This window comes from Sitophilus oryzae, unplaced genomic scaffold (genome assembly GCF_002938485.1).
Source record: "Sitophilus oryzae breed Bouriz unplaced genomic scaffold, Soryzae_2.0 scaffold_177_pilon_pilon, whole genome shotgun sequence".
NCBI classification, from domain to species: domain Eukaryota; kingdom Metazoa; phylum Arthropoda; class Insecta; order Coleoptera; family Curculionidae; genus Sitophilus; species Sitophilus oryzae.
Window position 1 is genome coordinate 5,553,578 of NW_022146479.1, and position 21,411 is coordinate 5,574,988.

A 21,411-nucleotide genomic window follows, 5' to 3' on the forward strand; every position below is an offset into this window, starting at 1 on the left:
CACTCTATTAAAAAAGTATACCATTAATATTGTAAATTATATTTTATCCTCTCTAGTATATGTTTATTTAATTTTTTGATTAAATAACGAGCACTTTGTTACTCACTTGTTTCGTCAAACTGCTTGAATCCATTTTTGTTTCTGATCAAATCGGTGTGAGAAACTATGAAGCTATAAAATGTTGTTTCGGGAGAGTTGAATATGCGGGAAAGTTGCGTTATTGAAAGTTATTGCACCCAACAACGCCCTAATTACGCTCTCATTTACACGTTAACATTTCTTTGGCAATTTTATTAACATTTGAAATTGTCACAACACAACACGATGCGTTACATCACACAAACTTCGTACCTGAGTGTTTTATAGTCTCAATAACTGCACTAGCAAAAAACTAAAATACTTAAATATTATGACAAAGCCCGTAGTAATTAATTTAATTGATTATTTTAATTGGGTAATTCTAATAAAGTATCTTTTTTGCTTTTTTTATGGCTTCATTTCTAAACCATGGATTACTTAGTTTGATGGCTATGTCGGCGAACCCTACTAATAACCTAACTAATTACTATATTAGTAATATTAGGTATTTATAAAAACACTGGTAACGTACTGTACCAATAGGGGAAGTAGTTGATAATATTTATTTTGTGCATAAATTTCATATTTCCAATTCAGTTCACCGAAAATAAAAATATCCAGGTATGGAGAAAAATCAGTTTTAAAGAAAACATAGAATGTCGAAGAAAGGGAAAAGGTAAAATTGTAAATTATGATGTAGAAGTCTTGTTTTTAAAATTATATTTTTATAACAAATGAAATAAAATAAAACAAATGTATTTATATTTAACTAAAAATAACTTTAACCAGATAATGTTTTTTTATAACGAGTGCAGAATTTAATCAAATTTTAAAGAACTTTTCCTAGAGTAGTAGGGTGAATATGCTGGACATGATATATGACCTGACCTATATTTCGTTATTTATTATCCATAAAACTAATAGGACCTTCCTGGTGCCTCAAGCTTCGATTAACATCAAACCCTACCGCGACGTCAATATATATCAAGAAATTATCTTTTATCCCAAAAAAAACTGTCATTTTTAATTATACAGGATTAAAAATAATTAGGTCGCTTTGAAAAACATGGAATAATAATTTATACCAATTAAAATTAATAATCAATGCATAAACATTGCTAAAATAAATTTATTTACCAAAATGTATTTTTCGTTTGCCTGCCCTTCGATAGAAGGTACAAACGATTCAATACGAACGTCCTAAATGTCAACAAATTATTTTTCAAAGCAAATTCGGTTTTTTTAATCATTGAATCTGTTGATGAAATGTCCGCAGAACCAATTTTTGGCCAAATAATTCTTTATATATTAAAGGGTGGTGATACTGATGTAATTATTTTTTTTAATTGAAATATCGAAAAAGTATACTTATACAATATGTGATTGAAAAAACGGCTGGGAATGGCACTCGAAGATAATTTTGGCGAAGTCAATCTCTTGACGCCATTTACTAAAAACTGACATAAAGCTTGTCAAAATTAACATTAATTATAGAGAGATTAAACAAAGATAGAACGTTTCCAGACACACAAATCTATTTTCAAAAACTATTTTTTCTGGACAATATTTAAAAATCATTTTACTCGATATAAAAGTAAATTACAACCTTCTGAAATCCAACTGGCATCAGTAAGAGCCATAAAAAAATAAAGAAGAGTACCTATTTGATATTAATGATTATAGGCTATACCGTTATATTAAAACAAGAAAATCATTTAGACTTCTTTAGTGTTTAACATTTTTTTTTGAAGCTTTAGTTATTTTAGAAGGTTTTACGTATATTTGAGGACACGCTTTGCCGCTGCTATGATTTAACGTAAGAATCCATTTTCCATTTCAACAACACAATAATATAAATCTGAAACCTATAATAAAAAGAAAGGAATTTGGGAAAACCTACAATACCTGTACCCCACCGAGAATAAAAAATATGGAAAAAAATACGAAAAAACTTATCACTGGAGATACGCACAACATATAGTCGATAAATAAAACTTATCTGAGACGGTTTAAGATTCGAATTTTATGAATTCCGTTTTTTAAAAAATATATTTTGAGTTCCCTGGTAATTTAGTCACAATCACCGAGTAGTGGTTGGAAATTTAAAGGTATCTAAGTAGATACTAATTAAAATATTAATATTATATATATTCTTTTTAATTGATTTTTGGTGAAATTTGATTGAGGTATTAGTTTGTTGAGGTATTGCCTTGGGTTGTAATGAAAAATGACATTTAACTTTAGATCTTATAAACTTCGTTGATAAGTAAATTAGCTTTATTTTTCTTGAAGAACCAATAAGTCAGTTTTACAGGTTGATAGTATACAGGGTGGCCCATCGAAAACGTTCCGCAAGGCATAACGGCCAGGGTATTTCTTTTTTCAAAAAATCCCAAAACACGTCAATTTTGTTTGTGAGGGGGACAACTTTTGCCCCAAAAATGATTACAAAATCTTCAACCCTCTGAGCGGGGGTGTCATCCCCCAACTTTTTTCAAATGGGAAGGGGGGTCAAGTGGCGCCGCAATGAAAAGAGCTTTCTATTCTCTATATTTCCCCGGCTCGTTTTTGAAAATCGGTCGAGTCATTGAGAAAATATGAAGGATTGAAATTTGAAAAGTTTATTTAAACATTTATCAGAATAAATGATAAGGATAAATTCTTTCGACCAATTTGCTGTGTTTTCTTATTATTTCTAGATGTTTACGCATTTTTTCACTTGCCATAAGGTTGAACGATCAGGTACGGTCTCAATATCGTTAAACTGACCCACAATAAAATTTCCAAAAATACCAGCCCGCGACGATCATAATCGTCTTCGTTGAGTTCTTGTACCAACTGAATTTTGTACGGGTGGAACTTGTGTGATTTTTTTTAATATCCTTTGTGTGTGGACGATTCACGCCAGTCTCATTGGCTAATTTTCTTGTACTCAGCGTACTATCCATGGCAACTTGGCCCAATACGAATACCTCCATAGCTTCATTTTCTACAGGATTTTCCCTCTGCCTCTTTTTATTCATAACGGAACCAGTTTCACGAAATTTTGCTACTAACTCGCGAACAATTTTGCCATAAAGGTGTTTGTCAAGATGGCGTTCATTAAATATCTGGGCAACCCGATTGCCACATTCATTATTTTTAAAATAAAGTTCGATTATTTCCACTTTTTCTGCAAGTGAGTACATCATAATTGTTAAATAACGATATTGAGAAGAACTTCAACGCACAAGTCACAGAACAGCTATCTAGCAACTACCGCACCTGATCGTTCAACCTTGTGGCAAGTGAAAACATGCGTAAACATCTAGAAATAATAAGAAAAAAACAGCAAATTGGTCGAAGGAATTTATCCTTATCATTTACTCTGATAAATGTTTAAATAAACTTTTCAAATTTCAATCCTTCATATTTTCTCAATGACTCGACCGATTTTCAAAAACGAGGCGGGGAAATATAGAGAATAGAAAGCTCTTTTCATTGCGGCGCCACTTGACCCCCCTTCCCATTTGAAAAAAGTTGGGAGATGACAGCCCCGCTTAGAGGGTTGAAGATTTTGCAATTATTTTTGGGGCAAAAGTTGTCCCCCTCACAAACAAAATTGACGTGTTTTTGGATTTTCTGAAAAAAAAATTACCCTGGCCCGTATGCCTTGCGGAACGTTTTCGATGGACCACCCTGTATAATTTTGTCTAGGGACTTCTCAGGGTAACCATTCTGAAACAAATCCGTCTGTTCGTTTTCCTGTTATTATCGATTCGGAATCGTCCTAGAACTTTCCAGCGCATGCGCAAATGAAATAATGTCTTCATATTTCCTTCTGCGCATACGCATCACAATTCTAGGACGGTTCAGAATCGGTAATAACAGGAAAACGAAAAAAGCTAGTATTATTTAGTTGAACACTAAGTGATGCTTGGTCACTGCATATGGTGTTTGCTCGATGACATAAACTTTTAACTATTCTTTTCTTAGTTGCTTCAGAATGGTTTGACTGAAAACTTAAATAATGTCCCGTGGTTGTGGGCTTTCTGTATACAGAAGTCTCAAGTAGAAAGGGGGGATATATCCTTTCTACTAATAAGGACATCTAGAAACGACAGACAGAGGTTTTTATCTTTCTCAATCGTAAATTTAATGGAACCATTTTGTGAACTGAGATGATTGAGAAAGGAATCCAACTGTCTCTCGGTTTCGTTCCATATTATGAAGGTATCATCAACATATCGAAGCCAGATTTTAAGTTTGACCGTATATTTCGTATATTATATTAGTTATCATTGGAGAGAGCGATGAACCCATCGGTAAACCATCATTTTGAGTATATATTTTATCTTTAACTTTCACCTCAGCGACCAGTGATTCTTCTGACCGAAACCAAAATCAAAGTAAACAAAGACGATGGAAGTCCGAAACTCTTTTAGGTTCAATACTGAATCATTGTCTACCACATTCAAAGAAATTTCCATTTAATTATACTTTTATATTTTTTTAATAAAAGAGAACTTTTGAAGTATTATTTCAAATGCAGATATTACATACACAAAATATGTCAACAAAATTATGTGCATGGATTGTGTAATACCATTCCAATCAGTTATTAATATAAACGAAATTGGATTGTTGTTATTGTCACAATTTTTAAGTCGCTTGAAACAAAATGAGAAGGTTATTTAGTTTGAAACCTAATAATTTCAATTAATATTAAATTAGTTTATATGCCGCTCGTGAATAATTAACAACTGGCAGTTTTGGTATTTATATTTTTTACTTACTTGTGTCACATGATGGCAGCCCACAGGTAAAAGGATCTTTGAGGGGATCTGCAAATAAAACTAAATTAGAAATGTTTACCGGCCTGCCATCTTTTTATGATACTGTAAACAACCCTAGGATGGCCTAGTTTATCAAACAGCTTATGTATCAGAATTAGGGCCTGCTTTATTTCAAAGCGAACGCGTAGTTTCGGGGTAGAATAACAATCTTTATCCCATGCTTGGAATTATTTTAGCCGTATCTAGTGTATATCTTCGGGATGAGAAATAACGGTATATCAAAACCCCATAAAGGGAGATAATTTAAACCAATTTAGTCCGATTTTCTCCGACTGGATAAGCAATAGCTCGATTATCAGGTAAATTACCTTATATTATGTGTTCGTTTTACTTTGGGAGACATCGGAATTGAATTACTATCAAGATCTTGCTTTAGGAAACTTCTATAACTTAAATCATCATTCGTTAATGAATTTTCTTGCACGCCATATATGATAATCGAGAGATTTCAAGACTAGAGACGAAGTTTAAAAAATAGTATTCTACTGTGTAGAAAAATAATTAATAGATAATTTTTTCCTAATATTTGAAACTGTAATATTCTATCCAATATTTGCTTTATCAATTACCAAAATCCATAATAAAGTTTCATTAAAAGAGTTATTCTTCGGACATTAAGATAATCTGTTTTTGCTGAAAATATGTAAAGAAGTATTTATTACTATGTAGCGACGAGCATTTTGCTATTTACTTTCCAGACATTATTTTTAGACCCGATAGTCGGAGAAGGCCACTGTTTTATGAGCCCCTTTTGTGTACTTAAAAATGTAAAACCAAAAGATTTATTTCCCTCAACTTTAGTGCTTTTATTAAGGTGCTGTAAGATTTTAATAGCAAACAAATATAATATTACTTAGTATTGTTACTGTTATTGAATACTTCGGTAATAACAATCTATTTAAATAACATTTTTAATCACAGAATAGTTACATCCTTAATACCAATCTCATATTTATAAATTTTAAGCTTTATTTTTTATTTATGTCAATAAGGTCAATTTAATTCTACAGAAAATTCTTATCTCAAAGGAGAACTTTTGGTTTTAAAAATCTATATTTATTTTTAACGCTAATTTCATTCACAACCTACTTGATTCAAAAACCTGTGTTCTACTCATTGCCGAAATTTTGGACAATGTTGTTTGTAGAGGAAAATAAGTATTTTATAGCAATTAACTGATCTCTGAACACCGGTTTCTTGTTGAATAATTAATATTTTTCGTATTTGCCGACTGAGGTTAAATCATTCAAATGTTAATGGAGCCTTCGACTATAAGATAATAGATGCAGAATTTTCTACAGGGCCTCTAATACTAGTACAATCCTACTAGTTCTTATAATAAATGTATATTGCATAATATTGTGCATGTGTATATTTTTTTTCGTCATAATCATTTTTATTTTGAGTCAGTCATTAGTAATCGTAGGTACCTACAAATACCCGTTAAATATACTTATATAGAAAGAACAAAACAAGAATTAACCGCTCATAGTAGTCAATACTTACAGACCTTTGGATGAAATTTAATGACTCTCGGTCACATATATGAGAACTCTATATCAAATCTGTTATTTCTGGAGAAAAAAATCAAAAAATACAAGTTTTATTCAGTATGAGAATCATTATTTTCTTTTTGAAAAGTTGTATGAAAACTTTCTGTTTTTTTTTCTTCGAACGAGACCCAACGAAGCACGGAGTTTTTTCTTATTATGAAATATTCTTTGCCAATTTGAGTATTCATATGGCTAATCCAATCAAACGTCATACAAGAAAAGGATCTTTTTCCAGAAATATTTTTTTTAAGAGATAAGATTCATAGTAGTACTATAATTGGCTGTAAAGAAATCATTTATTTTAATAAGCTTCATATTAACATTCTGTGAACTAACCAAATCTTTTATTTTATTTTAATATTATTATAATTTTGAGTTGACAATATATTTTTGTTTTAATACGCAACAAATACTTTCGATATAATTATTGTTGTTTAGGAGATATAATTTATAGGCCTATAAATCTAATATGTAATAAAACGAAATTCTAGACAAAAGTACAACTTTAACGCCTCTTCAAAAAAGTCTAATACTAACTTTTGGACAAACTTATCTGGGGAGATAATATTTGATCTTTTTACAATTTACCTGGGATTTTCTGTGCCATATTCGGATGCACCATACCGTATATTAAAATACACAGCGTATCGACGCTCAAATAAATAACAATATTATTACTATTACTAATATTAAAAGGGAGTCTGTTTGAATTTCTTAATAAAATTAGTCCGTTTCGGCTACGGTTCCTTTAACCAGAAACAATTTGGTCCACTCGAAAATTCAATGGCGTACTGATTTTATAATTTAATTTCGGTTACATAACCGATTTAGTAACATGTCTAAGTACAAATTTACCCAACTACTCCGATAATTAAAAGAGCCGATTCCCAAGCTCAATGCTCTATTATAAGAGGGGAAATATAATTGAGCTGTCTACCCATTTAGAGTAACCAGAGCCGGACTGAAATTTGTCGCGTAACTAACTAATTTATTTTATCGAGAGAGATAGAGTTTTTAATGCATTTTCAAAATTATTTCCTTTTGAACTTGTTATTAGGGGATGTATGATTTATTGTGCCAAATATTCACTTTGGAAAATAGTGTTTCCCTTCATTTTTTAATTAAACACCGTATAAGCCAAAACGTTGTGTCATATATTAGTTTCTAACTGGTCGTTTTCACTAACTGCTTTTTGTGCGATTTCGTATCGGCAACAATGGGCTGTTCATTATTCGTAAAATTTGGAAAGGAATATTATTTGCAAAAACCGTGCGCTTTCATAAAAGTATGCCGATAAGCGTTATTATTGACTTTTAAATTAAGCCAACTAGCCAAATTTCGGGATAAATATAAATACGGGCCAAGCTTTGATCGCGCAAAATGTTCGCATGACTTAAACTGGCATTGCCCATTTCACTGCAAACATACGGCAATTAATATTTAATTTACAAAATACGTTTCAATGTGAATAATACATTTTCTAAATCGTTGAGGATGAAAATAAAAATAAAGCTACACTTACTGCTATACTGCAACTTAACGGAACTAAACGTCTGTATTAACAACACACAAACCAACAAAAATTTCATTTTATTTAGGGCACATTTATGAAACAACAAATAATTTTTGAATAACTAAGAACTAGCCATCAGAAGGAACCAGACACCTAGAACCTAATAAACCAGTAACGTTTGGGATCATTTCAAAACTTTAAAATGACATGTTCTTATCAACAGTTCAATAGGTTACACGCTGTTATTGAGCAAAGCTCCAGAACCGTACTTAGCCCGCCTTATAATACAATTTTATAAAATATAATATGAAAGATATGTTATACTATATTTTTAATCAATCAAAAAACTAATAATGATCGCATATAATTTTAATTCCCAGTAAAGGTTGATTCTTTGGTTGATTCTCACTATACCTTCCATATCAGCTCCCTTCCGTTTCCCTTCCGGTTACATAAAATATTATATCATGTAAATGAATACGACAATGCACACTATCCGTACCGTTTCCTTTCCGTTCCATATTCTTTCCTTCCATACATTTTTTTGGCGGACGGATTGAAGCGTATCAGAAACAGCGTTGTCAAGTTCTCACATTTGTACCAGCTCTGGTAAAACACATTTATTCCTTCGCCTCTTAATTAAATATATTACCTCTTTCAAAAGATACAAATTTTTAAAATTAAACTTTCATAATGATATAAATTGTACAATAAAAAGTATGGAACTGATACGGAACGGAAGCTTCCGTACAGCGTAAATACAATAAAAAATACGGAACGGATATGGAATGGATATGGAATGGAAACGGAAGGTATAGTGAGAATCAACCTTAAAACGATATGTTATTGTTATCATCCTTACTAAGGCCATATAATATTTTTGGAAAAACTAGTATTTTTTTGAAGAATATATTTCCCACACTTGCTTGTCGAGAAAACCAAATGAGTTCCTATTTTATATCTAAAAATTATAATTTGTTTATATTAAAACAACAAATATTCAATATTATTGTAACTAATAGATCGAAATTTTTACTTTATTCGCACAATAAAATTTTCGACAACAAATTTAAAGGCATTTTATCACCAATTTATATTAGTCAAATTTGTATGTAAAAGACGCATTAATAAAATTGGTCCGCGATGATTTTTTTTCAAAAATATATTAATTCCTTCTCTGTAAATAAATTTATCTTCAAATTTTGACTTGGTTTGCGTTCTTTGGAAGACCGTTCAAATCAATACGCCTTATCACATAATTGCTTCTAGTATTTATTTTTTCTTTGGGTTAAATTACATGTTGACCATATAAATAACTTAGTGAAGATAAAAATAATTTACTAATTCAACTGGTTTTGATAGAGGACCATTATGGGGCTATTGTAGGAATAATTTAAAACCGCTTATCTATCTATTATAAAGGGTGAGTCTTAAATAAGCGCACAGAAACATGTCTATGAGTTTTTTTTGAAATTTGTATTCTTCGAAAATGTAGTTTTGAAAAAAAAAATCTTAATTTTCAAAGTAAGATAACTCTCCTATTACTTACTTTTTGAAAATTTGACTTTTTTGAAAAACCGTAAAGAGAAAATAGGTTTCTTTTATCAAGGGCGATCCGCCCTGAAAATAAATGCTCTTATTGAGACTCATCCTGTATATTTATCGATTTAATAAAAATAAATAATGATAATAAAAATACGGATACAAAATAAATAATAATACTGATAAACTATAAAGACAAACATTTATATTACGCTCTGTATAGATCAACTATAGTAAATGCCCAGTATAGTTTTGATTTCAGGACATGATTTCTTCTATTTTTATTTTTTTTTAAAAAGGCTGATTTTTTTCTTTTTTTATTTATTTATTAATATTTCTGAAACTGTCAAAACAAATTTGAAAATATTTTAGTTTATGTAAAGTAATCAGAAAGGAAGTCAACAATGCAATAATATACATGGCATTAAAAAAAATAATCCCGATCTGACTTTTTTTTGCCACCCTGTAGAAGTTAACGTATTTTCCTGAAATACATCCTAATGCATACTTTAGGTTTCATTTCCAAATTCACTTTCATTTCACTTCACAAAATTTTTACGTTTTTTATTATCGGAGCTACAGATACCCGACGCACTGTTGCCGGACCCGTATAAAATAGTAGGAACGACATTGAAACCAACTTTTTCATTGGCACCCTGTTAAAAGTGTATTTGGAACCTGCAACCGGATCCTGTACTATTTATTTTTTTATATTTATATTACTAATACACAATTCTTGATGTTCGATAAGAATTTGTTGACTTATATCAGTACACTAATTATCAGTAGAGCTAATTTAATGGACTTTTATTTTATTTTATAAGTGTAAAAAATAACAAAACAGCGAATACATGTATAGCATAAATTGTGAAGTAGGTTTAAGTTATTTACTAAAAGTAACAATTCGGTGTAGTTAGAATGCAGAAGTATATAAAATAGATATGTTGAAAAGCCACCTAATTTGAAATTCGACTAAACCACAGTGGTCCACAGAGGCACATGCCTGAATGCGGACATGGTTCAGCCCGACCTATTACCATTTATTTTTTATTAGTTTTGTTAAGCTTACTTTGGGTTTTTAAATTTTTCTTTTCTTCTCTTTTTCATATATTATAATTTAATTTCTATTCATGGTTCTTTTATTTAACGGTTGGTATTTTTCTGTAAATATGCAAACCCAGTGGCGTTCATTAAATTTCTCTTCATATTTATTTTTGAAAATACAAATTGGTTATAAAAAGTCTAGCGAAGAAGAGGGTCGTATTTAAAAGATGTACATATTTTTTACATCTAATATACAGGGTGTTCCTTAATGACATGCTAATATAAGGGGGCGATTTCTCGACTAAGAAAAAAACACCTTAACTTTTGAGATACAGGGTGGTAAATTTTTCCAAAAAAAACTTTTTTTCATAATAACTCCGATGTTATTATAGACATCTTCATGAAACTTAGTACACGTTTTCTATGCATCAAAATGCTTATTTTGATGTACAAATAATTTTATTTATTTCAACCAGTGGCGTCCATACGGATTTTCAATTGAATATTTTGAAGGAAAAAATGGTTCGACACTGACTTCTTTTAGAATAAAAATTATTTTCCAAATCTTCATTCATTTCTAAACAATTTTCATCTCCCGATTTTTTTTGTCGGACACATAGTTTTTGCTTAAAAAAATAAGTCATTTTACTTCAGGGTCAAATCGCTAAAATTCTGGCCAAAAAAATACAGGCTTATGCATAGAAGACGTGTCTGAAATTCCATAATGATAATTATAATAACCTCAGATTTATTATGAAAAAATGTTTTTTTTTTAAATTTTACCACCCTATATCTCAAAAGTTAATATGTTTAGGACATACATTCATATGAAATTTTTTTCTTAAAATAGGGCCAAGAATCACCCCCTTACATATTAGCATGTCATAAAGAAATACCCTGTATATATATTTTCTAAATTATTGTTTTAGTTCGTTTTTTATTTATAAAAATATATATTTATAGTTTGCCATTTTAATTCTTCTTATTATTTTGCCATTCATGAAATGAAGAAACGAAATAGAATTTTTTTAAGCAAAACAAACAAATCAGTTACTAAACTAATATTTTTGTAAGAAATTTGTGGCTTTATATGGCATAGGACTCTCTTTTGGAAGAAAAAAAAAACCTAAAGATATTTTTATCTCGATTTCAATGAGCCTTTGGATGGTCAATATCGATATTAGTAAAAGTTTTCTTTTATTGGGAATTGGGAAACTTTGATGAAATTTAATTCTTTTGACACACAGAACGAACGACAAAGGAATAAACTAAAGAGAACTTGAGTGTAGTTGAAAAGACTTACTAGAACTAATTTGACTTTTGTTACTAACACTTGAATAGTTCTTTCGAGTTTTGTGAGTTCTTCAAAGTAGTCTATTTTCGTTTGGTAGTAAGGTGTATGAAATATAATATTTTTTTATAAAATTCATAGATATTTTGACTGATTTTGAATATAATTTAATTCTTTCTGCTGTTGGGCATATCTATTTTTAGTGTAGATGTTTCTGCTCCAGTGATATTTGCTCTTTTACTTGTTTAAATAATTTGATTGAACATTCTTATATTAGGGATTGTGATTAAAAGAGCCAAAAGGTCTTCTTTCAAAGCAAAAACGTTAATTTTGTTTTTTCCCCTGACGACTGGAAGAGATATATTCTCTGATTGATTTTTTTTTAAATGTTGCTTTTTTGTAGTTATATGCAAAAGAGCGTAGAATTGTAGCAATTGTAACACATTTTTAATGTTATTAGGCTGTTAATTTAATAGATTTCGACCGCAGCAATCGTACAGCTAGTGCATCGTCTTTTTAAAAATTGATATATAATTTCGCTCCCAGTTTTAAAATGAATATTTCAAGACCGTGCAGTGTTCATCCGTTCTAGTTTGCCATTTTGATATTCTCTAACTATCCCTGGGGAATTATGGACTTTAGGAAGACCAAATGTCAGGCTCTGATTGTGGTTAAAAGTTTCATTCCTGAAAATATACTTTAATACGTAGGTAACAAGGCGGTTTTGCCGTCATATAAATTATTTTTTAGATTATATTATTTTCTTTAAATGTTGATTAAAATTTTAATCTGTCTCTTGAAAATCATAAGTCATAATCTAACGCTTATGAACTTCATCACTCTTTATAGTGACACAACCGCATCTATTGTCTAAGCGATTATATATTTTTCTGAATTCATATTTTTGATATTGTTTTGCTTTGTTATTGAAATATTTCGCTATGATTTTATATAAAAATAAATATATATTGAATCGAACAATATCCACCGAAAAATGCGGTTTTATTGAGGGTACAAGTAATTTTTTCAATCATACTCAACGTTTGGATCAAACAGAAGTTTAACTGAACCATGCGAATTTGTAATAAATATTATGAATATTTAAAATGGCCAGATAGAATTTTATGCTAAATTTCAGGGCTATATCACAGGCTATATTTTCAGTGAATTACTTGTTTATTATCATAGACAATTAACAATGACGTTATTAACTACGAATTAACCACTAATTATCAGAATCATTTAAATTTTTATATTACTTTATTTACTATTTAAACGTAGAGTGTGCAGCAATAATAATTATTTATTATGCAATAATTATATCGATAGGTATATACAGCAACATTAGAAGAAATCTTCCGTCAACTAGACTGGAGCAATAAAGGATTAAAGATAGATGAAAAATATCTTTACCATCTAAGATTCGCTGATGATATAGTTCAAATAGCCAATAGTCCTGAAGAACTACAAACACAAATTGCCGAACTAAATACAGCCAGCAGTAAAGTAGATCTCAAAATGAATTTAGCAAACTGAAACCAATCATGACATATGCATGTGAAACCTGGACACTTAAAATGGACATTATAAGGAAACTACAGGTCGCAAAATGGAACCAAATATGCTGGGAATAACTAAGAAAGACCGTAAAAGAATAGAGTGGATAGGACAAATAAAAACCAGGTAATGTCATCCACAAAACCAAATCTTTCAAGTGGCAATGGGCAGGACACCTCGCAAGAAGGACGTACAACAGATGGACCAAAAAATGACAGCATGGTACCCACGAGGAATTAAGAGACCTAGAGGAAGACCAAACCTGAGATGGGACCATGATATTAGGTAATTAGCAGGGGCAACTTTGGTCCGCATAGCCAATAATAATAGTCAATAATGTTTCGAACTACAAAGAGAGTACCTAAATATGTAAGGGAGACTACACCCATAATTGGAAATGGTTGAATAAGCTGAGAATGTTTATGATGATGATGATATACAGTTAAGACATATTTAATATTTTTTCAGAGATTTTTTTAATTTGCTTTTTGTAAGCTATACCTTTGGATAATTCCAATTGTAATTTTTTTGTTTTTTATATTTCATAAATCACCACAATACACCAAAACACTTTTACTATTACACTGGACGCGCGTTTCGCTAACCATGGTAGTATCATCAATTTTTAGTTTTTAATCATCTGCTACCATGGTTAGCGAAACGCGCGGCCAGTGTAATAGTAAAAGTGTTTTGGTGTATTGTGGTGATTTAGTGTTTTATTTTGCTGTGTAACATCAAAGGTTCCAACCCCAAACTGTAATCTTATATGTATTTGACGAGTTGACTGTTAAGTAAATTTGAGCAGGAGTAAATAATCGCTTGAAATTTTTTCTTGTGTAGTTTGAATCCACTAGCTCCTTAATAGAAAAGATATAAAGTGTTTTGTTCCAATAGCAATATTCCCAGAAGATTAGAATAATTGAGTTGATAAAAAAAATAAAGAGCGATACTGCTGTTCGTGTGAATATTTGCAATCAGCGAGAATTACAATTCCAGCAAAATTCGATATGGTTCAATAAATTTGTTGATATAAGAATATTAGAGCGTATCCTCGACTAAAACCAGACTCTAACAAAGTAACACATTTTCTTTGGGAAAAAGTTTGTGTAACAGAGAAATGCAATAAACGTTCACAGGTCGATGGATTCAAACATATTCAAATTACTTTGTAAAACAATGCCCTCTGGGAATGCGAGGTAAGGTATATGTAAACCGGGCATCCAATTCTAGCGCGAATTCTGCCGAAATATTCACTCGTCAAATTACATTGCCTCTGACCTATCAGAATTTATTACCTTGGAGGATTCTATAGGATGACTCGATTGGAAAATTGCCTTAAACGGCTTGTTACGTGCAGCTGATTTTCGTCAAAAACCACGCTTAATTACAAATTACTCGTTATTAAATTACGCCAAAATTTCTGAATGGAAATTGATGATCGCTTTACGGAAAGGACTGCACACTACAGGTGTTTTTTGTTCAAATTGTTAAAAATTTTAAAAGTAAAAAATACCATTAATGGAAGGAATTATGAGTTATTCTATTTTTTAACTTTTTTGTTGTATAAGTACAAAAATCAATATTAAATGCTATACCATTTCGGTAATTCTGTAACTATTCCATAATACATTTACCGGCCCGAAAAACCTTAAAATTTCGATGTATTATAAAGTTTAATATACCGGGTGCGTCTTAAAAGTGGCTCACCCCTATAACTTTTTTTTTTCAGATACAAAAACGAGATTTGGTATGTTAGTATATCACATAAATTAGGATTGATTGACGTATTCAATTGTTTTTGACTGTTTCCTGTTTCGCCGAAAATGACTGACTTTTAAATGGCACCCTCGGTATTTTTTTACTTTATTCGATAGAAAATGACTTTCTGAATAGAATGACATATCATATGTCAACGAGTATGTCAACTTTTGACATTCTTAATCATCGCTTAATAAAAAATAATTTTTTAAAATATAATCTAGAGTGCCATGGCTATGTTAAAAACACTAATTCTTAACCAAGGAGCCTTGGAAAAATAGATTTGATCGTCTAATGTTTTTAGTGTCTTGTCTTGACCAGTTAGAAAATGCACAAATTGTAATCATGTTTAATATCATTTATGTTAATCATATCCCAATTTTTTCAAACGGAACGAGGGTGGCTCATTACCGTATTTCGAAAAAGCATTTTTTTACGAATAATTTGGTACCACACACTTGGTATTTCGAGTCAAATTTTCGTCATGAACCGCATGTTATAATTTCAAATAAACCATATGCGAAATGTCAAAAGTTGATATATGGTATGTCATTCTATTCAGAGTGTTGTTTTCTATTGAATAAAGTAATAAAATACCGAGGGTGTCATTTAAAAATCAAAAGTTGTAGTCATTTCCGGTAAAACAGAAAGTGACCGAGAACAATTGAATACGTCAATCAATCCTAATTTATGTCATATACTAACATATCAAATCTCGTTTTTTTAACAGAAAAAATAAAAAATTATAGGGGTGAGCCACTTTTGAGACGCACCATATTATATTCCAGTAGGTCGATTTTGATGATTTTGTAAGCAATATATAGTATAGCTAAATTATTTGACTTCTTAGTATCTCTTTCTATATTAAAAACGAAAGTTTGCATTTGTCAATTATACGAGGGAAAACAAAATGTTGATATTTTGGTGAAAGTTTGAAACACACGGTGAGATATGTTTGTTAAGACAGCAAGAAATTTAAAAATAATGTTATCTAGGTACATCCTTTTTGGATAGTTTTTTTTATTCATCTCAATAGCTTTATTTTTGTTGGAGATATTCGCTTTTGAAGAAGAAGCCAATAAAAATTAAGCCATATTTTATTTCTTTATTTTATAAAAATGTTTGCTTGCTCTAAAATGCTTAATCCCGTTATACTTTTCCAAATTTCCGTACCGATTTTGAGAAAATAAAAAAATACATGAGAATGTAGTTATTATTTCGTTTTCATCCTTTGATAGATTGTTATTAAGGGAATTTTAATTAACGTCATATTTTTTGCTATTTCAAAATGTTATAGAAGCACAAAATTTATTTACTTCAATGCTACGGAAAGGTGATAATAGTTATCGGAAAATGTGGTACTTTAACAACAGCAAAAATTATGACGTTAATCAAAATTCAAAATTATTAATAACCATGTATCAAAGAATGAAATCGAAATTGTATTACCATAGAAACGCCTTTTGATTTTTAGGACGTAAAATTCAACCATTTTTTCATGTTTTTATTCATTTTCTCTAAAAAGGTATGGAAATTTGGAAAAGTATAAACAGGATTAACCATTTAAAAAATAATTTTTTTATGAAGAATGCATTTTTCTCAAAATGTCAGTAATATTTTTTTTTCATTTTGTAAAGACCATACGGGGACATACTGTATGGCCTGTTTATGTAAATTATTTTTAATTTTAGTTGCGAAAATTTTGTTTCATTGACAACTGGCTTGAATTTGTAATTCGTTTAACTCACGCATATTTTTCTTAAATTATTTGTTTTAATTCACATAACATATTTTTCTATGTATTTCATGAACCATCCGTTTAAAATATAATATCGGGTAAAATTCCGGCTGCATAATGCAGCTTATTTATTTTATTTTTCCAGGAAATGGTCGGTAGTTTAGAAAATCAATAAAATCTAATAAACCGTTATATTCCCAGCTTTCTGTAAAATGAGGATCCAAATTAATGACTGGAAATTGATATACAATACTTATTAAGAGGTAATCAATACAACTGTACTGGTGTCTTAGAAATCTGCAATATAATTATTAAACAGAGACAGAGAGTTTTAATATTTCCGTACAAAATAATCTGATTTCCACACTGTCGCGTCATCTGGTAGACATTGTCCGCATTCCCGAATTCAAAGAGACGGTTTATCAAAACAAGAGGGATGGCGCTGCAGTAAAATCAATAGAATTTATTATATTGTATATTAGGGAAGATATCTTGAACGTCTTTCCATTCATTTCTGCAGTAAATAATAGACAGCAGTAACTTCCTACCTGCATCCGATTTTAATTATTTCTCTCTTTAGTTAGTGCAATATTAAAAAGCTTTTTAATTATTTTCGTTGAAATCTTACCATGTTATTTACTACTTCTGAGAGTTCGTTTTAAAGGAATTATCTTCTTTAAAAAAATTGAGTAAATTAATTTTATCTTTTTTCTAAAACATGAAATATAATATAATTTTTTTTTACTTTATTAGGTACAAGTACAATACCTCTCAGTTTTTGACTTCTACACCGGGTGTTTCTCAAAAAAATTGGCTACCCCTATAACTTTTTTATTTTTTAGATAAAAAAAACAAAATTTGATATGCTAATGACATTTTCCAAAAAAAAATCTATATGCTAGTATATTTCTGTATGCCAAAATTTTCAAAAATAATAATATTGTTCTGAAAGTTATAGATATAATATTTTTTTTTAATATTGCTCCTATTAACTCAGCATTTTAGTTATACATATTTATATATTTTTTTTTAAATAGCAGTATTTTTGTAGGTTTGTTTTCTGGACATTATATTTTTGAATATCTTTGTATGATTTACTTTAAATTTATTTTCTGCATAATTTATTTTTTTTTATTTAATTAATGTAAGGTATAGTTAATTAGTTAATCATTAATATTTAATGTCAAAAGTTTTCGCATTTCTTTTAAAGACCGTGTTTTGGATTTATTTTTAATTCAATTAGGTACTTTGTATAATATGTTACATTACATTATCTTTTATATTAATTTTATATCTTTAAATACTCCTTAAATCTTATCTAATTCTTATAAAAGATAACTCTGTTAAAAACAGAGTACGTTTTCAGAATTATAATTAATTTTTAAGAAAAATAAAATGAAACTTAGAGGAACAACATTAAAATGTATGATGATTGAAACGGGAATACTGACGAAGATGTGTTAATATTTTAATCAGCTTTATTAATACTAATTAACCAGGGGAAAACAATTTTCAAATTTTCGCTGCCCTCATTATTTCGAATACAAAAATTTGAAGTACGTTGATTTATTATTTTACGCTGGCTTGTTTTTTTATATTTATTTAACTTAAAAAACGGAACTATATTATTAAAAATCTTGTATCAAAATGCATTTATATTTTATTTAACAAATACATGAGAGAACAGGCTATAATCTGGAGGATTACTCCGTTGGAGTTGGAGTTGGAGTAGTGGAATAAATGATCATAAAGTACAATTTGAAATTCAGTCATGACTGTGAAATTCATATAGGCTTTCAGAACTATTTATTATTTATTCCTCAAGATAGGTTATAGTAATATTCTAATATAAATGAAGAAAACAATATTATAATTATTGCATTTTGCTAATTATATTTGCTTTATATTATCGGGTTTTAAATAAAAATATTCTGTTTTCAATCCTTTAAATCACTATTTTTATTTCTGTTGTGATTTAAAAAAAAATATATTTCATATTATTTTTTAAAAGGAAACCCTGTCATAAAGAGCCCACATGAAAATTGTTTCAATTATTTAATTTCATTCTTTAATAGTTCAGTCATTGGGGAACAAAAAAGGGGCCTTCTTGGAGAAAAGTCCGGAAGTTTTGAAACTTTGCAGGTTATTTTCGGTTTTGGGGTCCCTAACTAAAATCCATAAAATGCACATTTCCAGACTTGCCGCCGGCGCCGCCATCTTGCCAAGATGGCGCCCAAAATCGGTATTTTGTAAATATCTCGAAAACTATGCTTTTTTCGTAAAAATTTGTAGTAAGAAAAATTAAAGAGAATAAAAAAATAGAAATTTTTCGCGAAAGTCAACCGTTTAGGCACAAAATCCCTGGAAATTCTATAATTTTGCGTAAAGTATGATATATGTAGTATAGTCGATTTTCCGAAATCAAATGTCGATTAGGGTTCACTAAAACTAGTTTTGGTTTAGTTTCTTCAATTTTGTCATAAAACAGTGGCGTATCATTAATTCGTTTAATATAATAATAATTAATTTATGAATAATTTATTGTCGTACTGGACAGCATTCATTGCGAGCTTACCACCAGGTTCAGCATTGGTCTGGTTGTACCAAAGATGTCGAAGGATGGGGTTGGAAGAAAACAAAAACAGGCATTACTCCAGTCACAACGTTGACAGATCCAGCTCCAAAATCCCTATTGGCATTTTTATCCTGTAAATGCAAACCCAACAACTGTGGTAAAGCCTGCGGATACAGAAAAGCAGGATTAAAATGTTCACTGATTTCTGCCTACTGCAATGGGAAATCCTGTGAAGTCCACTGAAGTGTCACTCGACGAATCCGATGAAGAGAAGTTGGACTTGCCTGTAGATATCCCTCTGGCGGCTGAAGATGAAGAGTTGGACGAATTGAGAGACCACCCTGATGAGCCCAGCACAGCAGACACGATCGACTTTACATCAATGAGCCAGGTCCGTCGGGCTTGTGCAGATAAGTTAAAGTTTTTAATTTACCTAGTGGAATAGGCCTCCGGGGAGACCACGTTAAAATAAACGCGCCATGTACTTTACTTGGGTGGTGTGGAGTAAGTAAAAGTACACATTTTCAAGAATTAAAATTAATTATTCATAAATTAATGAGCGAGTTAATGATACGCCACTGTTTCATGACAAAATTGAAGAAACTAAACTAAAACTAGTTTTAGTGAACCCTAATCGACATTTGATTTCGGAAAATCGACTATACGTAATATATCATATTTTACGCAAAATTGTAAAATTTTCAGGGATTTTGTGCCTAAACGGTCGACTTTAGCAAAAATTTTCATAGAACCTTTTGTATAGGAAATTTTATTCTCTTTAATTTTGCTCTCCTCAAATTTTTGCGAAAAACGCATAGTTTTCGAGATATTTATAAAATACCGATTTTGGGCGCCATCTTGGCAAGATGGCGGCGCCGGCGGCAAGTCTGGAAATGTGCATTTTATGGATTTTAGTTAGGGACCCCAAAACCTATAAATCTGCAAAGCTGCAAAACTTCCGGACTTTTTTCCAAGTAAAAATCCCCAATGACTGAACTATACGCTTTGCTTAAATTTGATTTTCAATAAGGCACTTTTATGTTTCATATTTATTGTTCAACTATATATCAACTGTATTTTGTAAAGCTTTTATAAAGCCTTCGTATGATATAAAATTAAAATCAGTATAAAAATATACTAAAATTGTTATTTAATTGTTTTCATTTGTAGAATAATGAACTTTATTATTTATTTCCTTATGACATTTCAGTATGAAAGTATAACATTTGACCTTTTTAAAGCAACCGTATTAAGGTCTACAATTTATTATTTAAAATTTAAAAGCAATTATTAAATTCAGAATTTTGCTACGAGAAAAAGAATTTTTCATATTCATTTATAATTTAGAAATATGGTTCGTGATATAAATACAAATTTCAATTTAATGATCTTAAACAAATAAATATGTTTAAGGCTCTATTAGTTTTAAATAGGCATGGTCCTGTATTAGTTACCGGATGCGATCATTTTAGTAATCCAACGAAATAGTTACGTTCCTAATATTTTTATCGAATGCACATTTTTGAAGATGTGCGCTCCAATAATGGCGACTCTTTATCTTTAAACTTACGAGCTGACTCTCGACAACGCACATGTATTGATCTCATTGGTAGAATCAATTGGGCTGCCATGTCAAAAGTACAAAACTTTCAGTCAATTGAAAAAAGGAATTTTATTGCAGATTTTACCTTACTTTTCTGATTTTAAAATAAAAAATAGTAGTCCTTTGGTTTCCTTCTATAACTATAAATACCCTTTTTTAATGATCCTATTACAATAACTATATTCTAGTATTATCTGCATTTTTAATCTAATTTGAAAGTTTTGTTTCTGTATTTCTTTTATTTTGTTGCTGAATTTATTATATTTTATTTAATAAAAGTATTTTTTGCATTCTAAACAACGTAAAGTAAATATTTGATGTAAA

The 21,411-nt window shown here is 30.0% G+C and overlaps 1 protein-coding gene across 1 annotated transcript in view; it reads right to left on the reverse strand.

Moving 5' to 3' along the window:
- Positions 1–8,145, reverse strand: part of LOC115882214 — a 101,168-nt gene extending 93,023 nt beyond the window's left edge. Inside the window, exons 1-2 of the mRNA XM_030900129.1 lie at positions 7,989–8,145; positions 4,854–4,901 (exon numbers count right to left, since the gene is read on the reverse strand). Coding sequence (XP_030755989.1) covers positions 4,854–4,901; positions 7,989–8,055 — 115 coding nt within the window. The 5' untranslated portion in view covers positions 8,056–8,145. The remainder of the gene's footprint in view (positions 1–4,853; positions 4,902–7,988) is intronic.
- Between the last annotated feature and the right edge of the window lie 13,266 nt (positions 8,146–21,411).